This window comes from Gekko japonicus, unplaced genomic scaffold (assembly GCF_001447785.1).
Source record: "Gekko japonicus isolate JY-2015 unplaced genomic scaffold, Gekko_japonicus_V1.1 scaffold292, whole genome shotgun sequence".
Classification (NCBI taxonomy): Eukaryota; Metazoa; Chordata; class Lepidosauria; order Squamata; family Gekkonidae; genus Gekko; species Gekko japonicus.
The window spans coordinates 556748-569754 of NW_015173131.1; the positions used below are offsets into that span (position 1 = coordinate 556748).

The window sequence follows — 13007 nt, forward strand, 5'->3', positions numbered from 1 at the left end:
ATTGCTATAAGATGAGCTAACTGGTTTTGAAGCAGGTTGTTGCTGTCTTTGAGGCAAAGGGATCCAAGACTCCATCCAAATTATGCGCTTGGAATGAAATAACAGCATTTGATATTATGTTGTTCCCAACTAAGATGCTTTGAGTATGTGACTATAATCATTTTAATTCAAGCATTTTAGAGGTTGCTCAGTATTCTCCCATTTTACAGATTGGGAGGATGGATTTGAAAGGCATTGGCTTGCTTGCCTTATTCCTCTGTGAGGCTGCCACAGAGGTATGAACAAGGGTCTTGTAGTTCATAGTTCAAATGCTTAATCTCTATATTCCTGTATTTACCCAAAAGGAAGGCTATGGTTCTGTTGCCAGGTGTGTTGTCATAAAGAGTGTGTGTGTTTACATTTGTTTACAAGTAGGAGGTGGTGGGCTGTCCTTCTTTGGAGGTTTTTAAGCAGAAGCTAGATGGTCATCTGACGGCAATGTAGATTCTGTGGACTTAAGCAGATCACGGGAGAGAAGGCAGGAAGGGATGAATTAGTGCTTGACCCCTCTGGCCCTTTCTTACATGTCAATTGCCATTTTGAGGTCAGGAGGGAATTTTCTTCCAGGGAATTTTCTTCTAGGCCAGATTGGCCAGGGGTCCTGCAGGTTTTTTGCTTTCCTCTGGGCATAGAGCAGGAGTCACTGAAGAAGTAGAGAAGGATTGTTGTGAATTTCCTGCATTGTGCATGGGGTTGGACTAGATGACCCTTTAGGTCTTTTCAAAGTTCTATGTTTCCTAAGTATTACAGTAATTTTAAAAGTGCTTACCTTCTTTTTGGGTTATAGCACTGGGACGTGGTTTGTTGCTGGGAAAAAGCGAGATGTGCAAACGAAAATTGTTTGTGTGTATATTGCTTCATCCCTGTTTTTGGCACTTCCAAACCTAACAAAATTTATTCCAGCTTTCTTGAGTGAGAATTCACTTCATCAGATGTATATTTTCAGCTCAGTCTTGCAAAAAACTGCTTCTAACCAGGCAGGGTTTACTGAAGCTTCCTGGTCACGAAACAGAAGTTTGTAGAGAGATGAATGAATCCATTGGGTCAGCAACATCCTTGAATCCATCCTGGGTCCTATTATCTGTAGGTGCCTTAAAATCACTGGAAGTGGGAAAGGAGTTGGTCAGTTTACCTTCCCTCCCTCCAAATAATTCTGATGTATTGGAGGAGAGGGGCAGGATTAAAGAAAGTTGAAGGGTATGATGAGGAGCAGCTGTGGGGTGCAGACAGCCTCACTGCAAACCTCTGTCAACACCACAACAAAATTCCCTCTAGGGCACCTTGCCTCACAGGAGTTGGCCTAAATAACTTCACATGAAAACAAATTGTGTGATTTGCCTGGCTTAATGAGCCTCGAGGGTAACCAAGGCCCCAGAGAATGTTGTTCTCTGATCTGTCCCTGCTCAGGTTGCCAACTCTGACTTAGGGAAGTCCTGGAGATCTGTGGGTGGTGTCTGGGAGGGCAAGTTTGAGGAGAGGGAGCTAAGTAGGGATGTGATGCCATCATACGGTCTGCCTTTGAAGCTTCCATTTCCTCCGGAGACCTGGCCTCTGTCATCTGGAGATCAGTTGTAGCTCCAGGAGATGGGCAGTCACTGCAGCAGCACTGGCAAGGAGTGCAAGAGATTTGTTGTAGTCTTCCTTTCTGTTACTTTTTCCAGTTACCTGACCTAATGTTCATTCTGTCTCAAAAGCTCACAGTGCAGGGCTTATACACGTGACTCTTGTAGTAACTGAATCTATCACTTGATGAGCTGTTTGAAACTATGCATCCACCACCACATTAGCTTGCCACTTTGAGGTAAAAACCAGCCCTGATGATTTGGCATGACTCAGGGTCAGTTTACACCATGAAACTGCTGTGTCTGTTAACTCAGGTAGCGTGAAGAATCTGTCAGGCAGGGATGTGGTTCTGTGTCAGGGCTCTCAAATGTGCCCGGTCTGCAATCCATCCCACAATCACTGAGTCACTGGGAAAGCGTTGGTGCACTGAACACCCATTAAGGTGTTTAATCTGAGCAGGTGCTTCAGCTATAGCATGACCATTAATCACTTGCAGAATTCTATACATTAGTCCACTTGGGTCTGTATGCTCTTGGGTCATGTGAATCAGCCATAATTTGCATGCCCTTTTAACAACAAAAGAAAAAGAAATAGACTTTGTGTCACAAATACTATTGAACAATACATAAATGAACAAGAAAAATTAGAACAACAATGGTGGCAAATCTACACATGAGTTTCTATAATTTCCAAATATCTAAAAATAAGTCTATATGCAATTGCCGTCTACATGCCATGTATTCAAATATTGGTAGAATTCTATTGATTTTTTATTTAGGTACTGGATTTCTTATTTAGGTGCTGGATTTTAAGTTTTTCCCCTCTTTGTTTTTTACTATACACACACACACACACACACACACACACACACTATTGCACAACAAAAGTGCTAATCTTAAAATGCCCCAAGCCTCTGCCATTTCAGGGTGGTGAGGAATGGTAGTTTGAGCAAATGTAATTGGTCTTATATTGACATGATTGTGCAAATGTTTTGTTGTGTTCTTAGATGCCTGTTCCCCACCCCACCCATGTTCTCACATACTAGTTCATCAAACTACTTGCTCTGTACTTTTGCAGCAGCGTGTGATGTTTAACCATTTCACATCATGTCCAGGGCAGGAAAAACAAACAACCTGTAGTCAGCCACATCCTGATTAGACCCCACTGATCCACAGCCTGAATATATGACTCAGCTTTGTGGTTTACCCAGAAAAGAGATTCAAGAGGGCTTGAGGCTAGATGACAATCTCCCACCCTTGCATCATTTTGGGTGGGTTTTAAGCTTAGGTTCTTCAGATGGATTTGGTTCTTTGGACCAGCCTAGCTTAGCTGCGACTACAAACCTTTGGAGCAACAGCAGAAATGCGTATTTCAACCCAAGTTAGTGTTGCCTCACAGGGGAAATGGCTTTGCATCCCTCATGAGGATGAGAAGTCTCCCTTTCCCTCTACAGATATTAGGTTATGGGACTGCTTTACAGCTACAGCTTAGCCTGTGGTAAAACACACCAAAGGCTCATCTAACTTGGCATTCTTGTTTCAAGTAGTGAGCTGTTGAATGTCCTGAGAAACACCAAAGCAAGGAAGATAGAACCTGCTGTTTCTTGTTGCCCCAGCTTCTGCTGAGGCTAGTGAGCCAACTTGTAATTCAAGGTTTCTGTGCAGTCCCATGTATGCCTGCACAAAGCCAACTAGGGGAACATTCTAGAGCTCACCCTAGGGAGCTGCCAATCTTACTCCCTTGAAGAGGAGATTTCTGATTACCTGTGCATTACTAAAAAGACAGACTGAGCACCTTCCATCTTAGTTGGCTGTAGATGTTCCAATGGCAGCAACTCAAGAAGCTCCTACCCTTAAGTCTTCTGTTACAGCTATATTCTGTGTATTTCATTTTATGCAGTTCTTCCCTGCCACACACACACACACAATTTTAGATACGTCCAACTAAGCTGGTAATATTTTGCATTTTTTGTGTTTTACTCCCCCCCCCCCCTTGTCTCACTGGTCTAGCCTTTCTCTGGTGAAACAAGTTTAATGTAAAATACTCCATGTGTAAGGTGTCAGTCCTCGTCTTAGAAAACTCCCAGCTGGGAACCCATGTTCATGCAGACTTGTTTGCGGTCGCTTTAGCCTTGAATTACATTGGGGGGGGGGGGGGAACGGATTTATACAACTACCACAGTTCAGTTCATTGCCTCTTTAAACTTACACCCTTTGTTTCCAGTCACCTTTTCCCAGCTGAAGGCTTTTTTTACATTGACTGTCATTGTTGCTGAGTTGCTGGACATGTGGGAATTAGAGGCTGTAACCTGGCAGCCAGGATAGAACTTTATTAGAAATTCAGGAATCCTGCTAAATTATCTTACACCCTTCTTTAAAGCTAAACTGATAATATAAGCTGGGGGTCTCAAACTGTGGGTCAGAAGCCCTTCACAGGTGAGTCATGGCTGAGATGGCAAGGGGAGTAGGGTAGGATGAGAACGTGGTGAACAGTTTGGGTTTGCCTCTGCATAATGTGGGGAAATGACCACCAAATAAAGCCTGTTGTCCTGTAATGTGTTTACAAACAGTACAATATTTACAATGATTACAATATTTACAAAATATCTACAAATATTAAACATGAAAAATAAAATGCAAAGTTACTGTTAACTGATGTCAGGTGAGATGCCTGCATTTTATGTTGTGAGTGGGAAGTAATGCAGAATAAGATTAGAAGTGGGCTCCACTTCGAAACAACAAAAACCTAAGACCCCCCTGCTATCAGGACAAGACCTGTAGGAAAGTCAGAACATGAAACTTTGTGGTTGAATTAATAGGCTGATCTTGGTCAAATGCAAGAACCACACTCAGGAAATACCAGTTGATGGGGAAGCCCCCATTGGTGCATGCGCCATCCAGTGTTTCCCTCCATTGTAATGCTTGTATTTTCATGTTTTCTTTCAGCTGTTCCTCTGGTGTTCATTGTTGTTGTTAAACCATTTTTATTCTGGGCCTGGATGGCCCAAGCTAGCCTGGCCTTGTCAGATCTCAGAAGCTAAGCAAAGTCAGTCCTACTTAAAGTTTGGAAGGGAGGCCACAAAGGAAGTCGAGAGTTGCTATGCAGAGGCAGGCAATGGCAAACCACCTCTGTTCATCTTTTGCCTGGGGCACTCCATGAGGGGGTCACCATAAGTTGGTTGTGAATTGATGGCACTTTCCCACCATTTATGTTTTCCCTTTCTCCCCAACAGGGACACAAATTAGCCTACAACATTTCCTCCTCCTCCACTGTATTCTCATAATAGCCCTGTGAGGCAGGTTAGGCTAAGCATGGGTGACTCGCCCGATATCATCCAGCGAGCTGCCATGGCAGAACCAAGATTCAAACCTATGTCTTTCCCCATTCTAGTCTCTCACCTTAGCAATGACATCATGCTACATCATCAGGCCATCGATGCGCATAGTGCTTTATAAAGTTAAATATACCACAACAAAAGAAAATTACAGTGCTTGCTCTGTAAACTGTGCTGACACAACATATAACAAAGGGCAGGTGGTGAAGGTGACACGTGAGGAACGTGCAGCAGAAAATAAAAACTGAAGTGTTGAAAAGAACTTTTTATTGTTATTCTTTCTTGATCCCAACATGCTTCATCTATCGCTTCCTCACGAGATCTGTTATAAGCAAAGAAAATACACTCACATAATAAAATAATTCATAAAAATGTATAGTCATTATAATCTAAATGGAATATAATATATATTATATTTTGTCATATGATAATTATGATTTACCTGGTTGACTTTCTAGGGAGAAATTACTATCGAATTCTGTCAAATACTGCCGAATTCTCAAAAGTAATTTCAGTTTGTAGGTTCCTACGTTGTGTTTTTAGTTCTGACTTTGAGCAAAATTATTCCATTTTTGGATATAATTATACATTTTTATGAATTTTATGAACTGATTTTTCTTTGCTGATACTGCTGGTGCGGTCCTGACCTCTTCTTCACATGAGAAACATGGACAAATATAGCGTCACATCCTCAGGCTTCATTTCATTTGTGGATGAGGTGCACTAAGGGCCAAAGCAATAGGCTTTGAAGAAAAGGTAAATCTTTTTGTGTGCGTGTGCTCGTGCCTGGAAGTCATGGTGACCTCTGGTGACTCCTACTGGGGTATGGAGCACGTTCAGAGTAGGAGCTTGATAGTCTGCCTCTGTGTCCTTGTCCTGGTATTCCTTGGAGCTCTCCCATCCAAATACTTGCCAGGGTCAGCCCTGCTTAGCTTCCAAGATCTGACAATATTGGGTTTGCCTGAGCTATCCAGGTCAGGGAAGAGGGATTTGTAGGAAGAGGGATATTGTAGAGGTGCCTGAAAAGGTCCTTATTTCTGTGTGGAATAGTTATAGCAGAACTAATAGATTAACTTTCTTTCTTTCTAGTTGCTTAGGTTATGACAAAGAAAACTGTTGATCTCTCTCTCTCTCTCTTTTTGCCTTTCAAGCTCCAGTGGAGAAATGGTTTCCAAAGAGCCCAGAATGAATAAAATAATTGTGTATGACAAGCCCAATTTTGAGGGGCTCAGCAAAGAGTTCACTAGTGATGTTCCTGACCTGCATGAGTTGGATTTTGGTGACTGCATCTCTTCCCTCAAGGTCATTGGGCAACCCTGGGTCGCCTACAAAGTCCCCAAGTTTGAGGGAGATGGTTTTGCATTTGAGGAAGGAAATTATGAAGAGGTTAGCAAGAACAACAACTTCTCGTCCCTCCGACTGGTTCATTATGATCTCTCTGATCCTCAGATCACTCTATATGAACTCCCCAACTTTGAGGGCCAGAGCAAGGTAGTGACGGAAGAAACCAACCTTGCCTATGGTTACTTTAATGATAGCGTCTCCTCCCATGTTGTACAGAAGGGGGTCTGGCTCTTGTACAAGAACCCAAACCGAAGTGGATGGTATCACGTCGCCTGGCCTGGAGAGCGCATTCATGACTATAAAACAGAGCTTAATTTTGATGACAGCGTGTCCCATCTGCAGCCCTTGAAGCCTGGCCGTCCCATCATCACCGCAAAGCTGTTGTGGGACCAGAAAAAAGTGGAGGATGAGCGGGAGGTCCTGATAGATGAGATTGTGGGAACCAACTGCACCAAATATGACCAAGCATTCACTGCCAACACCAGTCGGGAATATGCTACCACAGTTCTCCAGAGCTTCCACTTCAGCAATACCACAAGTCTAAAACTTGGCTTCAGTTTCCAAGTCACTGTGGGGGCTTCCAATGTCTTGGTGGTAGAGAAAGGGAAGCATGAGTCCACCACTACCAATGAAAAGGTAGATGTTATGCTGCCTGCCAAAATTCCTCCATGTACTGAGCTCTCCATTCACGTGGTCAAGAAAGAGACCACTACCTCAGTTCCAGTGGAACTCACCATCATTCAGAATGGCAAAGAAAAGAAAGAGCATGCAGAGTACAAGTGTGTGTCAGGTCGCACCATTAGTACCAGATACGTCATGAAGCCTATCTCCACAGAAGAGGAGACTTCCCAAACCAAGCCCACACCTGTGACTGAGGGAAAGCATTGTCATGCCAAGCCCTCCCACAAACCTATGGAAGTGTATTTCCGTGTTAAGCCTGACCCAACACCACCAGGAGACAGCTCACAAGCCATACCTAAATAAGTTGTTTTTGGTGTGGAAAACCTCAGGGAAATGGCTTCTTTCAGGTTGTCTACAGGGAGAAGGATGATGGGAAAGTATACTAAGTTGTCCTTGACCATGGTGATGGTTTGTGCATTTGGTATGTGTGTAGGTTATAGACTGGAGTTAATATTGAATGGTATTAATTATTAGTTGATAATATGAAAATAGAGGTTTCCATGTGAAAAATTTATGGCTTCTTTCATTGATGTGCCATTCTCACTAGATCAACAGTAAAACTGAGAACGGGGTTTCTGATTTCTTACCTTATCCTGAGCTTGGCTTCCTACATTACGCTTACCTAGCAAGAGGTAGTAATCGAGTGATCCACCTTGGGGGAGGATTGTCAGCTGCCTTTTAAATACGGAGCTTTATTATATCTCCTTGTCTTATTTTAGCAGTCGTATCATGCTTTTGTCATCTAACACTTTGCTTCTGATCAAAGCTCCCTCAAAGCTGTGGAGTCTTGTGAGTGATTTATTTGTTTGTTTATTTATTATTTATTTATTCAAATTTGTACCCCATCCTCCCAGCCCAAGGCCGGCTCAGGGCAGCTTACATAAAATCAGCAGAAAACATTTAAATAGTACAATAAAACATTTAAAACAATATTTAAAAGATTACAATTCCATAATAAGTGCTAGTTTTGCTATTATAGAGTTCGTAATGGCTACCATCAACTCTCTCTTCCCATGGCCGGCACAGATCTTCTATAGGTATATTTCAGGTGTCCCTCCGGCGGCTGTTAATATAAGTTTCAGGGCAACAGGGCTTCTCTTCCTAGTTGTTAGAGGTGGCGGCGGCTCTAAAAGCCTGTGGAAGAGCTCCGTTTTACAGGCCCTGTGGAACTGTAGTAGGTCACACAGGGCCCTGATCTCCTCTGGGAGCTCATTCCACCAGGATGGAATCACCACCGAGAAAGCCCATGCCCTGGTTGTCACCAGCCTGGCCTCCTTGAGACTCGGGAGGGCCAGTCGATTCTGGGCCCCTGAATGCAGTGCTCTCTGGGGAACATGTGGGGGAAAGTAGGTCCCTCAGGTATGTAGGTCCCTGACCATAAAGGACTTTAAAGGTAAGAACCAGCACCTTGAAACGAATTCGGTATGCTATTGGCAGCCAGTGCGATGCCTTGAGCACAGGCTGGATGTGCTTCTGAATTGGGAGTCCCATCAACAGCCTGGCCACGGCATTTTGCACCTGCTGCAGCTTCCAGATTTGAGACAAGGGCAGCCCCATGTAGAGAGCATTACAGTAGTCCAATCTCGAGGTGACCATCGCATGGATCGCTATTGCCAAGTCATTGCGTTCAAGGAAGGGAACCAACTGCCTAAACAGCTGAAGATGGTAAAAGGCTTCCTTGGTGGTGGCTGCTACCTGGGCCTCCATTGTTAAGGAGGCATCTAGGAGCACTCCCAGACTCCTAACCTCCGGTGCTGGCACCAAAGGTGCCCCATCGAAGGTTGGGAGCGGGATCCCTACCTCGGACCGCCCCGACCCAGGCAAGGGACCCCAGTCTTTGTTGGATTCAGTTTCCGCCGGCTCAGCCTAAGCCAACCAGCCGCATCTTGTAACACCCTGTCTAGATCTTCCAGTTTGGAGTCGGACTGACCACCCAACAACAGATAGAGCTGGCTACTGCATAAATTAGTTTGCTCTGGAGCCATCCTTTTTGAGCTAAGACAAAATGTGTGAGCCAGTGGCTAAAAAACTGTGGGCTAACTCACACTAACTAAGCTTAGAGGGAACACTGCTTCTGATATTTTGTCTTAATATTTTTAGCAATCAAATCCTCTTTTTTTCCTGTGCCTTACCATCAACTAACACTTTTTTTTTTGCCATTATACAATGGTTACCTCCTTGGCTTTTATGGCTTTCTTGACTTTACTGTTGAGTTGACTAACTGGAATCCTTGTGTCAGATGTTATCCATTATTAAAACATTTCCTACTTTATTGCTTTTCCAGTCAGCCTCAGAGTTCTGGGCAGGTGGGTAATAATTTGTCCCCAGGTTAAGTTGTCCTTTAAGGCTGGTACCGCCAACCCTAGCAATGTGGGGCGGGGGGACGGACTGAAACTGAATCTTTCTTGTATTTTCTAGCTTATCCCAGTAGAGGGGCTTGAATGAACATTATATATGCTAAAGTGACATGCTACATTTGCCAAGTTACTGTCTATCATTAGTAGAGAGTAGGAGCAATTCAACTGCCCCCTGCTAACATTAACTGTAACAAAATCAAATTCAAATGGTGCATGCATGTACGCCATTGTACAGAAGACAGAAGATAACTGCCCAGAGTCATCTGCCAATTGGATACAGAGAAAGTTCAAAATGAAACAAAAAAACCAACAACCTTTTTTACTGCAACTCTGGATCTTGTGAAACTGCCTTATCCTGAGTCAGACCCATGGTACAGCAAGGTCAGTATTGTTTACTCTGACTGGTAGCAGCTCTCCAGGGTCTATGGCAAAGGATGCCAAGATTGAACCTGGAACCTTCAGCATGCAAAAATATCATTTTTGTGACAATTTCTTATGTCTGTGGATCCCACTTTATCAGTGGTTTTATCAGCCTATTGAAATCAACGTTGTCTAATCCACAAGGCCTCTCTAGCACAGAACGCATAATCTTTAAGAGTTGAAGGGGATATATTATATATGGGGATGGTATTCAGCAGTCCGTGTTATTCAGATGTCTGTGGATTTAAAATGGAATAGTTCCTTCAGTTTATGTATAACATTAAATCAGTGTTCTTGGGTTTTTTTTAGCAATATGATCCTCAGATTCTTCTTTTGCTTGCTAATAAGTTCAGCTGTTGTTCCTCATTAAAGATGTTGCCTAGATCTCAGTTGTGGGGGTTTATTTTTTTAAACTTGCACTCTAAACTCATGGGAAAGACATGTAGTACTATGCAGAGGTCATTTCGGGGAGGAACGCAGGGGAACGCAGTTCCCCCGGGTGAGGTGCAGGGGGGCGGGGCACATGACGAAGCCCCGCCCCCTGCTTCTGGCCACCCCGCTTCCAGCCCTCATTCAGCCAGGAGGAGGCAGGAGAAGAGGGAGGGTAAGTTGCTTCCTCCCCGCCTCTCCCCACCCCTGCCTGCCTGGGGCCAGGGAGGGCCTTGGTGGGGCTTCCTCGCACTCCCGCTGGCCTTGCAGGTCCACTGCCGGGCCCCTGATGTCAGGGGGTGTGGCATATGCTAATGAGTTATGCTAATGAGTTCCCCTAGCTCTTTTTCTACGAAATGACCCCTGGTACTATGTATGCAGAGATGTAAAAGTGGCTGTTCTAATTATACTGGATCCCTAGTTGCTGATGTAGCACAGCTATGCAACAAGCTCCTTCTGAGATTTCTGCTGTAGCATTACGAACTCCCCTCACTCCCAATTACTGTGTAATTGATTGTGCGAATCTCCCATACATCTGACTCAAAACTGAGATCTTATTTATGCAGCTTAGTCAACTGGAAGGCTGCTACAAGAACTGAGAAGGAAATGGGATATAGCGTAACAGGAAAGGATTGCTGAAATGGGGAGTGTCTGTCATTATTTGTTGTCTGAAGAGTTTCTAGCTCTCATGCCTGCACAGCGGGACTCAAGCCCATATTTCAATGAGTAATTAAACGTACCAAGAGTGAAAAGACAATAACTTCCTATAAAAAGTTAGTCAACATTTATGAAAAGCTATAGACACAAAGGGCTTTTCTCCTAATTTTCTTGACAATTGATCCACAAGCATTGGAACTGGTTTTCCACATGTCTGTCCTCCTTTGGCATTTCTACAGTTGCTGCATGTGCCATAAATCAGGATTTTCAAGAGCGATGTTGGCATGATTGGTGTCACAGCACCCCCCTTTTAATTTTTTTAGGCACGCTTATATCAATATAATAGCAGCATTTTTTTAAAAAGCAGAAAAATATCAATTAACAACATACAATTGTAATGATATGTCAAACAGGTTCTCTGAATTCTCAGCTTCCATTTTTAAAAAAGTAAATCTCTATCCTTCATCCTTGTGAAGATATAAAGAGAAATGCATATCTCTGTAAGGGAAGGCCCTAGGGACTTGCTTTTTGAAAATGAAAGCTGGGAACTTAGACAACCTGCTTGACCTATCTTTATATCAGTGTATTGATATTTTAGGGCTTTTAAAAAAAATCAGAAAAGAAACCACTTGTCTTCTGGGCGGAGAGGGAGAGAGAGAATGGGTTGATGATAACAGTCCAGCCATTAAAAAGTGGGTTGGAGTTCGGTGGCAGTGGGTGGGACAAAGAAGACCCACAGAAACATTACACACAAGGGAAAAGGTGACACAAAACCTTCTTCTAGAAAATCAGTGGGGTGAAAGTGGTCTAGAAAGATCAGAAATAAACCTAGGAGGAAAAGGGGAAAAGTTAACACTTGAAGGCACAAAAATCCATGTGGAAATCAGGGAATAAACCAAAGCAGTATTGGGGCCGCCAGAACCAAACTGATTAAAAAATGCAGAAAAGTCCAAAGTCAACAGTCATGCAAACAAAGTTAAATATGCAAAATAATGTAATGTGTTCCAGTTCTGCCTGTTTTTCTGGTAGTTATCTTAGGTAAATAATGGTATCCTGTATATTCTTATTTTTAGCATTTTGAAGAGGAATTGCTGTGACTTTTAAAAACAGTGGGTATGTTGATATATTTCAGCTTCCTCTGAGTCTTTAGAAGTTACATCTTTTAAAAAATATTTTATTTATAACTTTTAACATTGTAACAGTAATTAGGATGAAGAATATAATCAGCAAGATAACTTTGATAAGACAAATTGAACAATAATCAAAGAATTCATAACTGTTACTTAAGTAACAAATAGAATACAATCTTAGCTGTGATGTACATTTATAAGTTAAATAAAACATAACTAACAAACTGTGTTAGGGTAAATATTACACTTAGAAGATTGCTATGGTTTCTTTGTATCGTTGAGGTATTGAAGAGGTAGGAACAATGGATTTCAAAAAAGAAGCCTCAAGATAAGAAAGCCATTTAGAATAAAAAAGAGATTGTTACATCTTGTGGGGCAGAGGTGAGATGCAGCTTGTCTCTAAAATACAAAAGAATTCTCTCCATCAATTAAATGGTGGAAGAATTCTGGAACCATTGCCTTGCTTGTTGCTCTGGCTCTATAGCAAGAACCACAATCAATTAATCGGGGACAGAAATGTTGGTCCCAATGTACTCTTTAGCAATTCCTTGGACACAAGCTCTGGGTGTATTCTCAAGAGACAAAACAGACAGGTTTAAGTCAGCAACTTCAGTTCCTTCAGCTGTCAACACCCAGCATTTCTAGACCTGTATTGTCAGCTTAGCTAAATCTTTGTCTCGCCCCATGTTGAAATCGGTTCCTCACTTTTCTTCTCAGGGCTCTGCCTACATGAATTTCATTCTTCTTTCTTCTCCTCAACCCTGATTCCCACGGTCAGCCTTTAAAAAAAAATCTTGATTCAAGCCACCTCTACTGCTCAGCTCAATATTCCTGAGACTACTTACGTAGCTGGGTGGAGGCAGAAATTCAACAAGCGTAGTGTTTTTCTCAGCATTATGACAAAAGCTGTTTTGGTTGAATGACTGTCATGGTTGTATTAAAGGCACTATTGGTGGGAAAAGATGGACATTTTGATATTGCCTTTTGCTTGCAGTTCAGGAATAGGGTACTGACTCAGGTTCCTGTGTATAGGTTCACATAGCAGGGACTGTT

The 13007-nt window shown here is 42.8% G+C and overlaps 1 protein-coding gene across 1 annotated transcript in view; it reads left to right on the forward strand.

The window, feature by feature from the left end:
- The window catches only part of LOC107119607 (epidermal differentiation-specific protein-like), a 7831-nt gene extending 90 nt beyond the window's left edge, over positions 1–7741 (forward strand). The window contains exon 2 of the mRNA XM_015422127.1: positions 6088–7741. Within this exon, the coding sequence (XP_015277613.1) occupies positions 6101–7264 (1164 nt within the window). The 5' untranslated portion in view covers positions 6088–6100 and the 3' untranslated portion in view covers positions 7265–7741. The remainder of the gene's footprint in view (positions 1–6087) is intronic.
- The last annotated feature ends 5266 nt before the right edge of the window (positions 7742–13007 follow it).